The sequence below is a fragment of the Elaeis guineensis genome, chromosome 13, assembly GCF_000442705.2.
Source record: "Elaeis guineensis isolate ETL-2024a chromosome 13, EG11, whole genome shotgun sequence".
Classification (NCBI taxonomy): domain Eukaryota; kingdom Viridiplantae; phylum Streptophyta; class Magnoliopsida; order Arecales; family Arecaceae; genus Elaeis; species Elaeis guineensis.
This window is the reverse complement of record NC_026005.2, coordinates 27,336,088-27,356,012: the sequence shown is the minus strand read 5'-3', so window position 1 is coordinate 27,356,012 and position 19,925 is coordinate 27,336,088. Positions and strand designations below refer to the sequence as shown.

Here is a 19,925-nt window from a genome sequence, read left to right as displayed (position 1 = left end):
CCAAAGAGAGGGAACGAACCACAAGGACATGTCCGCAAAAAAACGTTACAAAAGAGTGATGAAAAGAAAAGCTAAAGTTGGCTGTTTGCTGGGCCGTAAGATGTGTTGGAAGGCCGGAAATCCCTCCCTTTCTCCACCTACCAATAAAACTCATGATTTGGGAGGAAAAGAAAAGGAAGAAAATAGTAAAAACAGCTGGTGCCCCTTTAAAAACACATCCGCCCCCCTTTATTGCTGCTCCCTCATGGCCACATGGAGGGAACTCTAAAAAACCCCACCCAATTAGTCCTTTCATATTTTAGTAGCTCATGCTTGAAAGTTCTGCCTGTCAGAGCCCACTACCGTGGTATTTGAAGCTGACCGGAGAGAGAGAGAGAGAGACAGGGAGATAAAATATAAAGAGAGGGAGGGATGGGTTTATTGTTATTGTGGGGGTTCTCAGCATTGGAAGTGGTGAGAAGGGAGCAGGTGGTGGATTGAATTCCATGAATAATTATTCTGTTTAGTGGGGAGTGGGAGGGGGGGAGGTTGCTTGGAAGTGGGAGTTGTGTTCCTCTGGACAAAAACAAAGGGAAGGGCCATATGAACATACAAGAAGAAGACAACCACGCTGATGTCCCCAGATACAGACAGCTCTAGAAGAAGGATCACAGCTCCAAAATTCCCCAGGGATGGCTTCTAGCTGCTGCAAGCGTCCTTCAATCATTGCCATCTTTGCTGTGCTTCTACTCCTGGCAGCCGCCAGTCCTGTCCTCTCGGCGTCGGCGGCAAATAGCAGTACGCTTCGGTCCGGCGAGGAACTACTCAAGTATAGGAGGAGGATTAGAGCCCATATAAAAAGGCTCAACAAGCCTTCGCTCAAGACAATTAAGGCATCGACGTCTCCTTCCTTCCTTTTACTCTCTCTCTTCTTTCAGGGGAGGTTCATGACTTGAGTTTTTTTGCCAATATGCAGAGTCCTGATGGTGATTTCATAGACTGTGTTCCATCTCACCTCCAACCAGCTTTTGATCATCCAAAATTGATAGGACAGAAGCCATTGGTAACCGACCGAGATTTTGATTTTTCTCTGATGAGTCTTTGCGAGCTCGGAATTAATTAAGCTCATGAATGAGAGAAGTTGTTTCATAATCTTTTACTTGCAGGATCCACCAGAGAGACCCAAAGGCTCCATTCAGACAGCTGCAGTGAATGATACCTTCCAGGCGTGGATGCTTACTGGTGAATCCTGCCCGGAAGGAACCGTGCCGATAAGGAGAACGACGGAAGAAGATATACTGAGAGCTACCTCCATTCTGAAATTTGGAAGGAAGCCAGCGGCGAGAGTGCGGCGCGATTCCAGGAGCAGCGGCCATGAGGTCAGCCCAAACGAACTCACAGAGTTCTCAATTTTAATCACTCGAAATTTCAAATTAAAAGGAACAAAAAAAAAAAAAAAAGGAATGTTAAATATCACTCAGCTAGAATCAGGCGCCGGACAAGATTAAAAAAAAAAAAAAACTTTAATTTTTCGTTTTTTATTTACCTTCCACAGAGACATATGCAGATGACTTATATAATAACTGCCTTTCCCTTTGGTAAATTTCGCCTCTTCTTCCATAAATAATAACCATATTTTGCATCTTTTTTTTTTTGGTAAAGAACGGAAGGTCTGATACCCGAAGGGCAATAAAAAAAAAAAAAAAAAAACCTTAGTTCTTTTTCCCAAAAGGAGAAAACAAAATTAGAGCTTTTGTTTCTAGTCAAATGGTGGATTTCACAACAAAATGAGAGCTTGGGTTGGAAAAAGAGTTTAAAAAACCCACTTCATATTGGATGATATATGATGGGACTAGATCCCTGTATTGCAACGAGATAAGGGGGTAGGATTCATGGTTGAATGCCATAAACTACACACCAAACCATATTCTTTTAAAATAAGACAAGGCCCTCCTGTGCAACTACGGCAGCTTCAGAAACAGAACCAAAATGAGACCCTTGACTGAACTTGTTTAATCATTGCAGAGCTGTCATATATGTAGCTTCTAGTTGACCTAACTTCAAGAAATTCTCAAGCACAAGGCTAACTTGTATTTTATTTTATTTCTTTTTAATGATAGATTAGTTAGAATCTAGATGCCTAGATATGAGACCTTCGTAGACTTCCGGTAAGGCATTCATATCTTTAATGTTTTGCTGACATTTATAAATAAATACAACATGGTTACAGCATGCAGTTGGGTATGTTACGGGAGATCAGTATTATGGTGCAAAAGCTAGTTTGAATGTGTGGGCACCGAGAGTAACCAGTCCATCTGAGTTCAGCTTGTCGCAAATCTGGGTCATCTCTGGATCTTTTGGCCATGATCTCAACACCATTGAAGCTGGATGGCAGGTCAAATGAAAAACCATTTTGGATTGCTTTATATTTATGACTTTTACAAATTCTTTTTTTTATTAATTTTTTGGGGGTTTGTACACTAGTATATATCCAGGCTCCGATGCACAATGTACATCGTTATCGGTGGATCTTTTTGGGAAATCTCTCTAACAAAATCTAGGGTGCTATTCCTGCAACATCTTGCCGACCAAATCTATTGCAGAGTATAGATAGTGCAGTGAACAAAACAGCTTTCCTTTGTTTTACCAAACTCCTGTTAACTTTTTTTTTTTTTTTCTTTTTGGACAAATGCAATCATTTCTAAGTTTGCTGTGGAGCAGATGATTTTTCGATAATATAAAGATTTTTTACAAAAAAAATAGGTTTTTTTTTTGTAATTTTCTGGGAATGTTGGACTTCTACAAGAGAAGTTGAAGTGGAAGACCAGTGGCCGGTACAGGATGACGGATGAATTTTCTTTTCTTTGAGGGGATTGGTTATTCCTGGCTTAGTCGAAACAGCCATTTTTCTATAATTATAATTTATTTTTTAAAATTTGCTAATTACAGTGATTTTTTGTGCATTTACTACATTATATTTTCTATTTTATTTGATTCTATCATGTTCAGTAAAATAATGGATGCATTTTTTTTTTTTTTTTTGACTATTTTCAGATCAGTCCACAGCTATATGGGGATACTAATCCCAGGTTCTTCACATATTGGACAGTAAGTACATCACTTGACCTTAAACCAACTAGATTTAGTCATAATGTACAACTTATATTGTATTTTATTTTTATGAGCAAAACAGTGACAAAAGTATCTGATTGTTCAATGAAATGAGAGAAGAAGAGATAAAACAAACATAACTAAAAGTTAAAAAAAAATCATTACACCATATTGCATTCATTCTTATTATCTTCATTTTTTATATCATCCAATTAAAGTAATTAAATATCAAATTAATATATCTATTTAATGCTAAACATATATTTTTTTCTTAATGTAGACCGATGCATACAGAGAGACTGGATGCTACAACCTCTTGTGCTCGGGCTTTGTTCAAACAAATAATAAGATTGCTATTGGAGCGGCTATCTCACCAAAGTCAACTTATAATGACGGGCAATTTGATATCAGCCTGCTAGTGTGGAAGGTAAATTCAAACTAAATTTGTTATTATATTAAAAACAATTATGACATTTGTAACTTACATACCAAGTAGGTATACAATAGACTCCATAACCTGACATCTTCTTAATTAACCCTATGATACCACTGCCATCAGCTTCAGAAGGTGAACCAAAATTGGTGAGGGTTGGCTTTTATTAAGAAAGGAACGGGTGCTTGCATTTCCCTGTATCGGCACCGCACTACCATTCGATGATGATATGGTGCGAGTCTTTCATACTAAAATACATTGTACAACTCCAGCTACTGCCAATATATGGGCCCCGCCACTTAGTGGCGGTAGTGGTTCCGATCCCCAAAGGCTGGTGGGTGATTATGGTGTACCTCTCACCTTTGCCTACCCTACCGTCCGTCAGCCACCGTCATGGGATGACGCGGCTACTTTTTATTGCTTCAACAAAACTTTGCACGAGGTCTTAGGAGGCCTAATGCAAGACACGGCGTTGGATTGTTGCACATTTTTTATCCTTTATTTTTCAAATTTTATTTTTTTATTATAATAAAAATAATTTTTGATGATAAATTATTCATATCATTTTATATTATGTATCACTAAATTTTTTTACTATATTTTGATAAAAATATCACTGTTTTTTAATAAATATTTTTTATTAGTCATATTTTATTATAAATACCATTTGTATTTTATCATATATAACCTAAAGTATCGAAAATTAAAATTGCTATTACAGTATTTAACTAATATGCTGATGAATAATATTATAATTTATAAGATTTTAAAAAAATATTATTAAATTTTAAATTATTAATTTTTATATATAATTTAATTTAATCACATTGGTCTATTTTTGTCTTATAAAATATGTTATTATATGTATATATTCTTAGCATTACTTATTTATGAATGATGTTAATAAGTTAAATAAATTATTTTTATATATTAATAATATAAGTTGTAGTTTGGTGGTGAATTTAAAATGCTGATAATGGTATTTTTTCTAGTTTATAATATTTAAAAATATCACTAATAGTCATTTTTATTATAGTATCTTGAATAAACTTAAATATTTTTTTATACATTCTTTATATTTTCTTCTGTACAATATTTATCTGCCCAATGGAAATAATATTAAATATTTTTATTTTTTTTTTCAAACAAATCCTGTTAACAACGTGTGGATAGAATGCTGGCTTTCCTAGGAGTAGCAATGTGCTAGTGTACTAAAGCTGCGATATATCTATGTGCAATAATTAGGATCCAAAGCATGGACATTGGTGGCTGGAGTTTGGATCGCGAATTCTGGTTGGCTATTGGCCCTCATTCTTGTTTAGCCACCTAGCAGGGCATGCGAACATGGTGCAATTTGGTGGGGAGATTGTTAATACTCGACCCTCCGGATTCCACACATCAACGCAAATGGGCAGTGGGCATTTTGCCAGAGAAGGTTTTCGAAGAGCTGCTTACTTTCGAAATTTGCAGATTGTTGATTGGGACAATAGTTTGATCCCCGTGCCCAACCTGCGAGTCTTGGCTGACCATCCAAATTGCTATGATATACAAGGAGGCATTAACAGGGTCTGGGGAAATTATTTTTACTATGGAGGTCCGGGAAGAAACGTGAGATGCCCTTAGAACATATGAGAGAGTTCTTTTTTTTTTTTTTTTGCTAAATATTTTTTTGAGGTGGGTTGTGAAGGTTATTTTTCAGTCATTCTTGGCTTTACAGAAGAATCTCTTCTTTCTTGTTCATCATATTACACAACTTTTGGAGGACAATGTATATTCAGGAAAAAAAAAATAGTGAGAAATATACTATGCTTGTGTATGTATCTCCGTTTCTTTATCGTTCCTCATCATATTACTCATAAATATATATTCTAGCATTTTTATTAAGCAAGCTTTTTTAAAAACGTTTTGTCTTAATCATGTGTGTGCGCACTAACCCACATAATTGACCATTATCCTCTCTAGAGGAGCTTGTTTCATATTCGGCTGTAATAAATTTTGACATTTCACTCCGGATTTAGAGCATTGTCAAAATGATCTCTCACCAGATATGCTGGCTAAGGTTACTCAAACTCATTTCAGAGGAAATGATGTTAACACTTTTCAACTTCAATTTAAGAGAGCGAGAATCTTGCCATGCATCCAATATCTGTATTATATAGGCGAATCAAATAACGGAAAAATTTTCTGTATTGGCACTTCATTGCTATCTTTCCGATAAAATACCTTCCAAGAGAAATAGACTTCATAGTGAAAACAGCTAGATTAAAAGTTTAAAGAGGCTGTATTTGCTGACAAAGCAATACGGTAAAAAAAAAGAGCGAGAAAAATCAATCCATTCAAGGGAGTGGTGACGGGTAAGAGTCATATCTCTCTGACTCAATGAAACAAGTGTATGTTGCCTCCCTTGATCTCGAAAAAGAAAAAAAAAAAATTAATTATTTTAAAAATTTTAAATTTTTTAAATATTTTTATTTTTATTTTGAATTTTAATTTGTTGCAATCGAATTTTTAAGTTTTTATAATATTATAATTTCTTCATTGATTTATACTTTTATCCAATGAAATGTCGCGTGTTATCACGTGATATATAGTGAAAGTTGATACCACTTTCTCTCCACCACTATCCCCTCCAAAACCTTTCCATCTCTTGAACTATCGTGGGCACCTTTATCTATACCATCACTATCTCCAAATCCTTCATCATGGAAGCTGCCACCACCATCGAGATTGCCTTCGTCACTGTCCTTTTTATCAAGTATTAAAAAATTTGAACTTTGAGGTCACAAAAATCTTGATTATCTCTTTTTTTTTTTATTTTTTATATTTACTAAAAAAATTATATGATTGATAGGATTTTTGGATTTATAATGATTCGAATTACTGATTCATTTGATCTGTAGCTAATCTTATAAACTCACAAAGCTAATCTTGAAGAATCTAAATTTTAAAAAAAGTTAAGCAGAAGATTAGAACAATCAATCGTAATCCTCTATACTTCGTTCTCCTATCTTTTTCTTCTCAAATGGGTCATGCTCCAAAAACCTACAAAGCTAATCTTGATGAGAATTGATGTTGCAAGACTCTGGAGGATAGATGGAGAGGTCGGTCTTGGAGTAGACTGGAGTGCTTCTAAGTGTAGTTTGGTGAAGTCCATAAGAAATCTTACAAAAGAAGTTTCAGATCTGATGGGATACCCTCTGGATTAGAATTCTCCAATGATTAAAAAATCTGGGGCCTTGAGAATCAGCAATGGAAATGGAAAACTAGAAGATGAGAGAAAATTTTGAGAGAGTAGAGTGAGGACTCTTGTTCCCTTTAGTGGAGGAGCTAAAAAAATTTTAGCAGTCTTAGTTTTGTGAGTTCTAACTTATCTCCTGGAGAGTACCTTATCTTTCTTTATATAGAGGGAAGTTACTTAGCTGCTAAATAATGGAGAGAGTTTGTTAGACCATTAGTTTGTTATAACAGAATGACCAGTTGTATGGAGATCGTGGATTGTTTATTCACATAGAGATTAGCTGTATAATGGCTGGAAGATAGCTATAGTTGAGTTGGCCAACAGCTATGAGGTAGTCATTTGTGTATTTTAGAATCATATTAGTTACATCGGTATTCATACGATATTCTATATAATAGATCAGCAAACAATCGATCTGATTGTAGTCTATCAGAAATTAGCTTTGGTCAATTCAGATCGGTACATAAATGAGCTGAGGTTTGAACCAGATTGGTATTCAGCCGATCTAATTTACTTTAATTAATAATTTTTAGATGATTCCGATGTTGCCACATGGCTTGATGATGAGGTCAGTTTTTATATACCAACAGATGCCCTCTACTTTTCAGATCCGAAGTAAAATTTTTCACATCGAATATAGAAAGTCAATTCAGAAGATCTTATCTGACTTATGCTATCAATATAAATGTACTGTACGGTTGGAGGTTGAAAATATTAATTTTTTAATCATTCAAAGTGATACACCACTTTTAGGAAATGATGTATCGGATTCAATAATTATAAGCATTTAGAGAATCAGAAGTTCATTATTATCTGAATGGCTATATCCAAATATGCTCGCTCCATGTGTTACGCTCATCATTGGTCATTCCATTTATTTTATGAATTAATTCCAAACGATTAATTAGGAAGAGGTGCATTAAATCAACTTTTTGCAGAGTCACTGGATTATCGATAAGTGGCATTGATTTGATGGCGTAGTCAATTAATCTGAACCATTGACAAATTCTATAAATAGGCCCATCTTCTGCTTGAAAGTTACTTTACTGTTTTCTCTACGTGGAAGCCTTATTGAAACTTTCTCAGAGCTTTGTCAACATCACAGGAGTCGGAAAGAAAATTTTTTGGCATCACCGGAGTCATGGAAGAGGCTATCGAAGTCGAAAAAGAGTTCTCCAAAAGCTTCTTCAGAACCCCTCCTCTGTCTATTAGATATATTTCTTCGTTCTTGACTTCTTTTTTCATGCAACTTTAAGGTTTTAGGTCTCTCTAATCCCTATTTTCCTCTTTTGAATAGTTCTCTCCTTTTTTCCTTTTTATCTGCCTTCCTCTTTCCATTCGCTTCTATTTTCTTTTTTTTTTCAAAAAAAAATCTTTTGATAACAGCGAGATGAGTCAGGATGATCGTGTACTTCAGTTGACCCAATCACTGCTTGAATTTGAAGTGAAATTTCACTTTGGACAGCGATCGAAGTCAGTACTTCAGGTCGAGAGGATCTGGAGTCTTCCATAATGAGATTTTTGGATTACTTCGATCTTAGTACTAAGCAATCTATCTTTACTAATCTCAATCTTTAAGAACTTAGAAAAAAATATTTAATTCCTGAAGAATTCCAACTGATAGTTCTAGATCGGGATGATTGGATCACTGAACCTTCGAAAAATTGTGTCGTATTCTTTGATGAGGCACTTCGGTCTAGAATTCGATTTTTCTTACATCCTTTCTTTAGTAACGTCATAGATTTTTATAAACTTCATCCGATTCAAATCACTCCTGATATCATTAGGATGATCATAGTATTTATCATCTATTGTAAATTTTCTGCCATAAAGCTTAGAATTTTTCTCTTTAGGATGCTGTTCGTCCTAAAGAAGCACCCTTATGAAAATGGCTGATGGTATTTCTCACCTCGGCCTAAATGTAAATTCGGGCCGATTCTTCCTTCTTCCATCCATAATTAGAAAAATCGTTTCTCCTTCATTTCTTTCGACATTCTATGGGTTTTAGTTGCAAATGGCGTAAATCTAAAACCAAATAGAACTCAAATAATGAAATATTATATGAGGATGAGGAGGCTTTTGTGGGACTACTAGGTATGAAGGTATCTAAGCTGAGCTTATTGATATCCGACCAGTCTTTGTTTGATGTCGGTATCAATCAAATCTCTCTCCAAGATAAGTCTGATGTCAATTTTTTTCTTTGTTGCTTTCACTTCATCATCATTTTTCATCATTTCATTATTTTCATTTATTTTCATTTTTTTAACAATGTTCCTCCTTTTGTGGCAGTAATGATGAGGTTCAATCCAATGAAGTTAGCTGACACGAAGAAAACAAAGCAAGATCCAACTAACCAGCTTGCTTCAAAGAGGAGTAAGGAGACTACTGCTCCTTCCAAATAGTTGCCCCCTGATCATCCCCGGGGCTATAATGATAGATGCAGATGTTGCTTTGATCTCCGTTGGTGATAAAAACCCAACATCAGCATTCTATCAAGGTGGTTCATCCACCACCAAATGAGGTGTTTGTGCATTTAAGGCAAGCTCCTTCTTTAGCATCTTCTCTAACATCGATGAAGTCAGCTCAGTCAGTAGATCAGTGTTCGAGACTCAGACTCCCGATGTCAACCCATCATCTTCTTCATCGGAGAAGATTATCTAGCCCAAGCATCACTTTTGGAGACACCTAGGCTTGGCAGGGATCTATTATGCACCATGATGCCCTAGAAAGACTTGGATGCTCGAAGGAAGGACTTCTCCATCGAGCAGATAATAAATTTCGGATTCAATAGCATTATGGATATAAATTTTCATTCTTCTCTATTCTTTTTTTTTTACATTGGCTTTTCACTGATCTAACTATGTTTTCTCTTTTTTCTCTATGGTCGGCCATATTTTTTAGGTTGCTTAATGAGCACCTGACATAGTTTTTTTAGAACAAAAAATCCCTAGAAGAGGGGCTCAAGATCAAGAAGGAGGTCAAAAAACAGCCGAAGAGATCAAGAAGGCAGTAGAGAAGAAGGTTGTCAAAGAGAGCGAGCTTGGAGAGGGGCTAAAAAAATAGCTCCAGAAAAAAATAGACTCCATAAAAGAGAAGAATAAGCAGCTTCTGGATAACCAATATCAGATCAACAATCATGACATTAAGCTGCAAAAAGACACTAAAAAAATTTCAGAGCTGGAGGCTAAATTAAAGAAGGCCGAGTCAACGATCGAAAAATGTGATGTGGCTCTTCTTTCATATCAAAAGCAACTTGATGAGGATAAGGAGCATCTTTCAAGAGTCCTTGAAGATTATAAGAGTTCAAATACTTTTCAAGATGAAGTGATGAAGGCTTCAAAGGGAGCCTTCGACTACTCTTTCTAAGTTGTAGAAGTTTAATTATAAAACTTTTTTCCAACCTTGATCTCAGCAAGGTCACTATGGAGGCAACTCTAGAAGAAGCTGTTGAAGTGACCTCTGAAACTATCTCCAAGGCCTGCATTATAGTGCCACCTGCCACTCCTTCTTTTGAAGTTCCTCCGATCGAAGTCCCAGCCAATTCAACTGAGGTTTTTATCATTGAAGTTACTCCAATGGAATTGGCTGATAAGGATCCTGCTCCAGCTCCTTCAATAAATGTTCCTCAGGCTAAGGCCTGAATTATCCTTATAATAAATTTTTTTTTGAACTTTTATACTAGCCTGATGTGGGCTTCTATAAGTATTTTTGACATTAACGAAATGAATTCTTCTTCAAGTTCATGTTTTTTCTCTTTACTTTGGATATCGCCAATCTTGATTAACCCAATTTGGGCCTTAATGTCTCAAATACTTTTAAGTCATCCACAACAGAGGGTCATTATTTGACTTCAGTCAGATTATGAGTATACATAATCTAACCTCAATTAGGTAAGCAATTAAAGCATAAACAAACATTGATCAACCTCAGTTGAACAATAGCCGATGTGGCTAAATTTAACATATAAGCTTATCTTTGAAGTGAGCTGAATCAAATCAACTGACTAGAGATAAACCAATCTCTTATAACTTATCGTAAAGATTTTAGAAGTATCTTTATCTAAGTTCGAAGTGGCTTTTTATCTATAGAATTTTGACTCATGATGCTTTTCTGTGACGTTAGTCGTTGATTGCTTTAAACCAATGTAGCAAAATATAGTTAGATTGCTTTGATTGCATGGCCTAATGGATAAGGTGTTCGCCTTCAGAGCAGAAGATTGTGGGTTCAAGCCCCACTGTGATGGATTGTCTCACACTTGAAGATTCATGAAGTCCAATTTGGAGATTAGATATCTCAAATATTTTATTTGTGAGGTCCAATCTGAAGATCAGATATCTCACTTCTTTCATTTGTGAGATCCAATCTGAAGATTGGATGTCTCACTTCTTTTATTTATAAGGTTTAATCGGGAGATCAGATATCTCACTTCTTGTATTTGTGAGGTTCAATCCAAAGATCAGATGTCTCATATCTTTTATTTGTGAGGTCCAATCTGAAGATCAGATATCTCATATCTAGCCATCCTAGTTTGACTGGGATAGTTATAGCTTTAATTCGACTTTTTCCAGCCTTGTTTGGATAGTCTTAATTTTTTTTTGTCATTATTTGGATAGATATCACCCCTTTTCTAGTCGGGTATCATAACCTTGTTTGGATGACATTCTTGATACTATCCTTATTTGGCCGGACATTGTAACCTTATTTGAATAGGTTTATCTTTTGATCGGTTTGGTACTGATCTGGTTCGGACATGAATGTCATTTATTATCATCCTCATTTGATCGATTTCTACTGTTCTAGTTTGGATGAAAAAAAAATTCTTCGACAGGAAAACCATCTTCATTCAGATAATCAAAAATTTGTCTTCATTAGGACAAAAACTGAAGACTTTATTGATAATACATTCTGAGTTTCTTAGCATTCCATGTTTGTAGAATAATTATGCTTTCTAAATTCTTAATTTGATAAGCTCCTAAGCGAATTGCTTCTGTAATTCGATGAGGTCTTTCCCAATTTGGAGTAAGTTTTTTCTATTCTGTGGATTTTGAGATCTCAGCTCAACGAAGGATCAAATCTCCTTTATATAAGATTTTAGGTTTTATCCGAGCATTATAGTATCTGATTATTTTTTACTTATAGGCTGCCATATAGATTCAAGCTTGTTCTCTGATTTCATCAAGTAGATCTAGATCGATCTTCAATCGATTTGAATTACTTTCTTTATAAAAATTTTCTATTCTGATCGTTAGTAAATCGATCTCTACTGATATTATAGCTTCTGCTCTAAAAGTAAGCTTAAAAGGTGCTTCTCCAATTGATTTTTGAGGTGTAGTTATGTATGTCTAGAGAACACTATAGAGTTTTTTTATCCAAAGACCTTTACTTTTAGTAAGCCTTATCTTCAGACCTTGAAGAATAGTTCTGTTGGTGATTGCAGCTTCTCTATTTGACTATAGATGTCCTACCAAAGTAAGTCGATGATTTATATGAAGCTCTAAATAGAATTCTTTAAACTTTAGATTATCAAACTATCATTTGTTATTGGTGATTATAATTTGAGGTAAACCAAAATGATAGATAATTGATTTTCATACAAAATTTTATATTTTTTTCTCAATGATTTATGCCAGAGATTCAGCTTCCATCCATTATTTGATGAAACAATTAATAGCCATAATTAAAAATTTTCTGTCCTATAGCCATCAAAAAAGGTCCAAGAATATATATTCTTTATATAGCGAAAGATTAGGATGCTGTAATAAAAATGAATTCGGCTACAGGCTAACGTTAGATATTGGCATACTTTTGACATTGATCACATCTGTTGATGAGGTTGACAACATTCTTTTGGATAGTAGACCAATAATAATCTTATCGAATGACTTTATAAGCCAGTCATCTACCCTCCAAGTGAATTTTTTGAAGAGCATAATCAACTTCCGATGACTGTAAGCATCGAAGTAATGAAAATGGATATGATCTTTTGTATAATTGGTTGTCCTGAATGATATATCATGGAGCTTGTCTTTTAATTCTCTTTACTTTGGATCGATCAGTTGGCAGAATTTTTTTCATAATATAATCCATTAACGGATCGATCCAATTTGGTTCATGCTTAATTTGGGCAATTGGCAAAGCTCCAGTACTAGACTTTTTAAGAATATCAACAAGAACTTTTTGGTTGAGCTCGAAAAAATCCAATGTGGCCAAATATGATAGGGCATCAGTTCGGATATTTTTTGATCTCGATATTTGTATGACTTCTAGATCTTTAAAATTTTTTAATAATTCTTTTATATTCTATAAATATTGAGATATTATAGAATTTTTAGCTTTAAATTGATCTCATACCTGTCTGACGGCTAGCTATGAGTCGATAAAGACTTTAGGTCTTTCAACATGAAGCTCTTTGACCATTTTGAGTTCAGCAATAAGTACTTCATATTCTGCTCCATTGTTTGAAGTATTAAAGTTAAATTTCAGAGCTTGCTCAGTGATAACAATACCCTTTAGACTGGTCAGAATTAAACCAGCTCTACTTTTTTAGAAATTTGATAACATGCAGGACCCAAAAAGAACTTTTATCAATATTTTTAAGAACTTTCGAGATTGATTCTTCATCCAAAATAGAATATTTCATAATAAAATCAGCTAATATTTGAGCTTTTAATGAAGATCGAGGTCGGTAATAAATATCGAATTTACTTAATTCAATAGCCCACTTAGCTACTCGATCTGAGGTATCAAGTCATTGCAAAATTGATTTCAAAGGTAGATTGATTAGAACAATAACTGAATGAGCTTGAAAATAAGACTGAAGTTGTTTAGCTGATGTAATAAGAGCATAATTTTTTTTTTTCAATTTTAGAATATTGAGTTTCAACATCTTAAAGTAATTTGCTAGTATAATAGATTGATTTTTGTATTCCTACATCATTTTGGACTAAAATTGAGTTAATAGCATTAATTGAAATAGATAAATACATAAATAATTTTTTATCTTCAACTAGCTTCAATAGCAACAGGGCTGTGCCAAAGTATTTCTTAAGATGATCGAAGATAGCTCGGCACTCATCTGTTTAGTCAAAGTTTGATTTATTTCAAAATTTGGAAGAAAAGAAGATATTTCTCAACCGATCTGGATATGAATCGATTGAGTGATGCTACCCATTCGATAAGTCATTATACCTTTTTTATGGTGCTTAAATGTTTTATCTCAAGTAGCGCTCGAATCTTCTCAAGATTAGCTTCGATTTCTCTTTGAATCACAAAAAAATTTAAGAATTTTCTCGATGAAACTCTAAAAATGTATTTATTAGGATTGAGCTTCATTTGATATTTTCGAAGCTCCCCTAAGACTTCTTTTAGATGGTAATATGCCGATTGCTTCAATAATTTTTACTAACATATCATCAATATAGACCTCCATATTGTGATCAATTTGTTGCTCGAAGATCTTGATGACTAAGCACTGGTATATAGTACCTACATTTTTAAGATCAAAAAGCATCATTTTATAATAATACAAACCCCTTTCCATAATAAAAATTATATTTCATCTTTAGGTGCCATTCTGATTTGATTGTAGTCAGAAAAAATATTCATGGAGCTCAATAATTTATGTTCTGAAGTAGTATTAATAAGTTGATCAATTCCTGGAAGAGAAAAGCTATATTTTGGATAGACATTATTGAGATCAGTATAATCAAAATAAATCCTTTATTTTTCATTTGCCTTTTCAATCATAACAATATTTGCGATCCACTTCGGATATTGTGCCTCTCTGATGAACTCAACTTTCAAAAGCTTATCAACTTCTTCATCTATTGCTTTTTGTCTTTCTAGGATGAAGCTTCTTTTCTTTTATTTCACTAATTTGTGCTTTGGATCGACATTTAGCTTGTGTACAATGATATCAGTAGAGATTCCAGGCATACCAAAAGCTGATCAGGCAAAGACATCAATATTTGCTCGAAGAAAAGATATCAATTTTTCCATTAGATCATGTTTCAATTGAGATTCAATTTGAATAGTCTTTTTTGGATCCTTATCTAGGGAAAGAATAATGAGCTATTCAGCTGGTTCTCCTTGATTCTTGCTGACCTCAGTTTTTTCTTTTTGATAAGATATTTTAATTGGTAGAGCTTCCACTGATATTTTCATCTTTGTAGCAATCAAGAAGCACTGCTTAGAAAGTATTTGATCTCTTCGTATCTTTCCGACTCCATCCTTGGTTAGGAATTGGACTAGCAAATGATAACTGGAGATCATAGCTTTGAGGGCATTAAGTCTTGGTCGGCCAAGAATAGTATTGTAAACTGACAATATTTTGACAACCAAAAGAATGAGCTGTACAGTGGACTGGTGAGATTCTCTTTCTACGGTGATCAGTAGAGTAATTTTTCCTTTCACAACTATAGAATCTTTAGAGAATCCGACCAATGGAGCATCGATCTATTTTAACTGATCTAGTATATTCATTTTTTGAAAAGCATCATAGAACAATATGTCAGTAGAGCTCCCATTATCAATTAATATTTTTTTTACATCATATTTTGCTATTGTTATATAGGCAATAATAGTATCATTATGAGGAGTTTAGACCTTTTTAAGATCATCATTAGAAAATAAAATTATCTTGTTAGTGTGCTGTCGCTTTGGAGGACTTTTAGCTACTTTAGTTGCTTTTCGAGCTTCATCAAGATTTGAGATCATGTTGATGACCCCAGCAGTAGATTTATTGAGCTCATTTTCACCGTTGGGCCTTTGGCGTTGTTTAGTAGTTTGATTTGGCTAATCTTAAACATATTTACTGAGATAACCTTGGTGGATTAATACCTCAATTTTATCTTTAAGTTATCGATACTTTTCAATATCATGGCCATGATCTCGGTGGAAGCGGCAATATTTTTTTTTTATCTCTTTTTATTTGTGGGGCCTTCATGGGATTAGGTCGGCGAAGGTAGATTTGGTCCTCGATTTGAGTTCGAGGAGCAGATAATGAGGTGTAGATCTTAAATCATCGAGATGGACTTCTGGACCTCGAATTTTTTTGAGATCGGTCAGAATTGCTTTTTTATTGATTTCTGTGGCCTTCTTCTCGAGGCTACTTTTTTTTGTTCTTTTTTTTCTCCATCTAGTGAAGTATGCTCTCTTCTTCTTCAGCTTGAGCATATTTTTGGACTTGGATCAACATTTGCTTATAAGTATCTGAATAATTTTTATTGAGGGAGAAGATCAATTGATTGCTGCAGAGTCCTTCAAAGCAGCCATTATGACGAACATTGAAATTTTTCACTTCCAGTATAGCGGTATTAAAGTGTGCCTAATACTCTTAGAGAGATTCGCCCTCCTGCTATTTGATAGTAAACAGACTATTAGTATTTTTCATATGGATCCGGTTATTACCAAAGTAAGTAATGAACAGCTTTGCCAACTGTTCGAAGGAAGAAATGGATCTTGGCTAGAGCCCAGAGAACTAGATTCTTGCAGATTTTTTGAGGATAATTGGGAAGGCAACATAGAGTAGGACATTAGATGCCCCTTGTGATCTCATGATAGATCTAAAACCTTTAAGATGGTCCCGAGGATCAATGGAACCATTACATGATTCGACTGATGGTATCTTGAACCGAGAGGGAACTAATTTGCTTCAAATTTTTTGGAAGAAAGGAGATCGTAGATCAAAATCTTTTCCACTTTGGGGTGGCCTCCAAGTTGTATTTTCATTAACCTTTTCTGAAGATCCTTAATCTTTTGTCCAAGACCTTCTTTTCAGTATGGTTTTTTGTTGTGTGAAGTGGATTCTGCTTCTCAAGATTGATCGACATGATCAAGAAAGTGATCATGATGAGGATCTTAATGAAATTGATTGCTAGATGTGATGAGATTGAGCCTCTTGAGAAGTCGTTTCTTGCTGTTGTTCTGTGGTATATTAGAGCTGTTGTACCACAGCAGTGAGAGTCTGGACTTGCTGAACTAGGAGGCTAAATTGTTGTGGATCAATCGTGACTGGAGGTTGAGCATTTTTTTATGCATATTCTGGAGAAGATGGTGTGGGTAGAGGATGACTTTGCGCTTTCTTGTTCACTGTTTTCACTAAAATTTTGCCCTTCCTCTAACACCAATCTGATGTTGCAAGGCTCTAGAAGATAGATGATGAGGTCGGTCTTGGACTGGACTGGAGTGCTTCTGAGTGTAGTTTGGTGAAGTCCATAAGAAATCTTGCAAAAGAAGTCCTAGATCCAATGGGATACCCTCCAGATTAGGATCCTTCAATGATTAAATCAGTCGAGGCCTTGAGAATCCATAGTGAAAATAAAAAAACTAGAAGATGAGAGAGAATTTTAAGAGAGTAGATGAAAAACTCTTATTCCCTTTAGTGGGGGAGCTGAAAGGAATTCAGTAGAGTCTTAGTTTTATGAGTTCTAACTTAACTCTTAGAGAGTACCATATTTTTCTTTATATAGAAAAAATTTAGTTAGCTACTAAGTAATGGAGAGAGTTTGTTAGGCTATTAGTTTATTATAATAGAATGACCAGTTGTATGGAGATCATGGGTTGTTTATCCATGTGAAGATTAGCTGTAGAGTAACTGGAAGACAGCTATAGTTGAATTGGTCAAGAGCTGTGAGATAACCATCTGTGTATTTTAGAATCATATCAGTTACATCGATATTCGTACAATGTCCCATATGGTGTATCAGCAAACAACCGATTTGATCATATTCTATCAAAAATTAGCTCTGATCAATTCGGATCGATATATAAATGAGCTGAGGTTTGAACTAGATCGGTATTCAGCTGATCTAAGTTACTTTAATCAATAATTTTTAGATGATACTGATGTTGCCACATGGCTTGATGATGAGGTTGATTTTTATATACCAAAAAGAATGTTTCAAAGCCTAGTGATACCGGTGAATTTACTATTGAATGGATAGTTATAAGGCAACTCTCAAAACTTTCCTATGTAGATGAACTCTCACTCAACAACATCAGAGAGTAAGCTGAAGGTTGTGTACTAGAAGTATTCAAGTGAGCAATTTGGAGTTGTGGATTTGCAACCTCCAATAACAAAATTGTTAAAAGAGTTGAATGCTTCAAGTACGAAGAGTTGAATGCTTCAAGTAAGTGATCTGAGAGAAATGATATTGGATTATCCATTGGTAATTATTATATATTTGTTTCTTGCAACATTCTCTCTGGTGCTACTATTTTGTTCCCTACTTTGTAATTATTTAAAACTTTATTTGGAATTATTGCTTTGAATAAGGTCAGCAAGTTGTTTGATAAGCTTAAGTAGGTTATGGCTGGAAAAACTTTGAAACTGAAGTCCTACCCCAATTTACAAATTGGAGAATTTATGGCTCATAGATGGTATATTTACTCTCCAAGTGCTCTATAACTCTGCTCATTCCATGCAAGATATCAATGGAAGCATTGTGCCTGAGGTACTATGGTGTGTCCCCACCTCGTGTTCGGCTATGTGAAGAATAGAAGTCATTGCTCCTATTTAGATTTACAAGTTTGCATAATGTTTTCTATTATGTTTTCTACTATTTCTTCTACTATAGAATCTATGATGTAGGAACTCTGAATTCTTGTACATAACTCTTCTTTCTCTATATTTTTAATAAATAACAATTGACTGTTGGAAAATATGTCCCAAATGCCAATCGTCAACCTATTGACGGTTGAGCAATCTTGTATTGTAATTGATTTGTTAATAAATAAAATATATTTTTGGTATTTTCATCACAAGTTTTCATCTTCTAATAAACTCCATTGTTGTGATGAAGTTCTTAGGACTATTTAGGTTCGATAAAGAAAGAATTTATCGATTAGTCCTTAAAACTGTTCACGACCAAATGATAGGTTGTTAATAAGGACGACAGCTTCTGTCGAGCATAGATCGCTGTAGGCCATATGGGTTAGTTGTCCTCTTAACCAAGAAGTGTGAAGACACTGGTATGGCATACAGGTTGGATGTAAGAGTACATCATCATTGAATGTGATCAACTTCAGAGTATTCTGCTGTCGAGAATATCTTTGATGGGATATAGGTATAAGTATCCCTTAGACCTGAGATCGCCTCAGTGACTTGCAAGCAACTCACTGTGCTTTGGTACTGGACTAACTGAATTTTTAATTCAGTGACGAAATACTTCTGGGCACAGTTAAGTACTTGTGAAGTTGGAGTGTGATCAAGATGGGATTGACCACTCCAAGAGTTGGAGAAGAATGAGTCGCTGTATTTCAATTTAGCAAAACCTTGGTTAGGATAATCCATCAGATGGATTTGATATTTTGAAATACAATGTGGACAACCTAATCAGAGTTGACAGTTGAACTCTGAGGTGTCCTATGAGTATTTTGATCTAGGAGATGAATTATATGAAAACTATATCTGCATGGGTTCTAAAGATGTTGTTCTACACATTCGACCTATCCGGCTGTCGGATACCATTGCTAGATGGTCACTTCGATTGATATAAAAATTTATTCCTGTACTACCGACTTAAGTTTGAACCTATGAGGTCACACACACTAGAGCTCATGATCCGATCGGATGGTTGATCAATGATTAAGAATCATTCTAGGGTTAAATGATCAATACGATTGATATTTAACCTAGTGCAAGTGTTGTAGGAGGATCGATTAGCAATTTGATTGCTAATTGGCTTAATTTGATTAAGCCAATGGGCTGAGATTAAGTCTAAGTGAATATGATTTAATTAGATTTAGTTTGGGCTTGATTGGATCAAGTCCAATTGGTTTATTGGGTAAGCCAAGTGCAAGAAAAAACTAGTCCTAGTTCAATTAGGACTTGGATCAACCTAATTTCTAATTTGATTAGAAAATTAAATCAAATTTAAATCAAATTTAATCTGATTAAATTAAGTTCTTAATTGGGTTAAGACCTATTTTAATTGGATTGATTTGATTTTGGTTTGATTTAGTTTGAGAAATCAAATTTGAACAAGTCATAGATTGAATCCTAATAAGACTTGGATTCCATCTTGTGCCACCTTAGCCCCCCACGCCCACTCTCTCTAATTTTATGCGACAAAACCTTCTCTCCTAGGCCTTCATGCACACCAAAGATTTTCACTGTTTCTCTCTTACATGGAATGTGGTTGTGGATCAAGTCAAAGTAGGAAT

The 19,925-nt window shown here is 34.8% G+C and overlaps 1 protein-coding gene across 2 annotated transcripts; it reads left to right on the top strand.

The window, feature by feature from the left end:
* The first annotated feature begins 251 nt into the window (after window positions 1-251).
* LOC105056178 (protein neprosin) lies at window positions 252-5,327 on the top strand. Of its 2 annotated transcripts, none has more exons than XM_073248147.1 (7): window positions 252-872; window positions 956-1,042; window positions 1,146-1,358; window positions 2,210-2,374; window positions 3,034-3,087; window positions 3,371-3,517; window positions 3,650-4,179. In XM_073248147.1, the coding sequence occupies exons 1-7, from the start codon at window positions 672-674 to the stop codon at window positions 3,674-3,676; spliced, it is 894 nt and encodes a 297-aa protein (XP_073104248.1). In that variant the 5' UTR covers window positions 252-671; the 3' UTR covers window positions 3,677-4,179. The 2 variants fall into 2 exon arrangements, with proteins under 2 accessions (XP_073104248.1, XP_010936581.1); XM_010938279.4 differs by lacking the exon at window positions 3,650-4,179 and adding an exon at window positions 4,769-5,327 and having other exon boundaries at window positions 258-872.
* Window positions 5,328-19,925: the final 14,598 nt, after the last annotated feature.

What these genes read in the sequence shown, in the direction of transcription:
- LOC105056178 (XM_010938279.4), top strand. Translation starts at nt 672, where the DNA reads ATGGCTTCTAGCTGCTGCAAGCGTCCTTCAATCATTGCCATCTTTGCT. An exon ending in TGATAGGACAGAAGCCATTG is followed by an intron (nt 1,043 to 1,145) that starts GTAACCGACCGA and finishes TTTTACTTGCAG; the next exon opens with GATCCACCAGAGAGACCCAA. An exon ending in GGTTCTTCACATATTGGACA is followed by an intron (nt 3,088 to 3,370) that starts GTAAGTACATCA and finishes TTCTTAATGTAG; the next exon opens with ACCGATGCATACAGAGAGAC.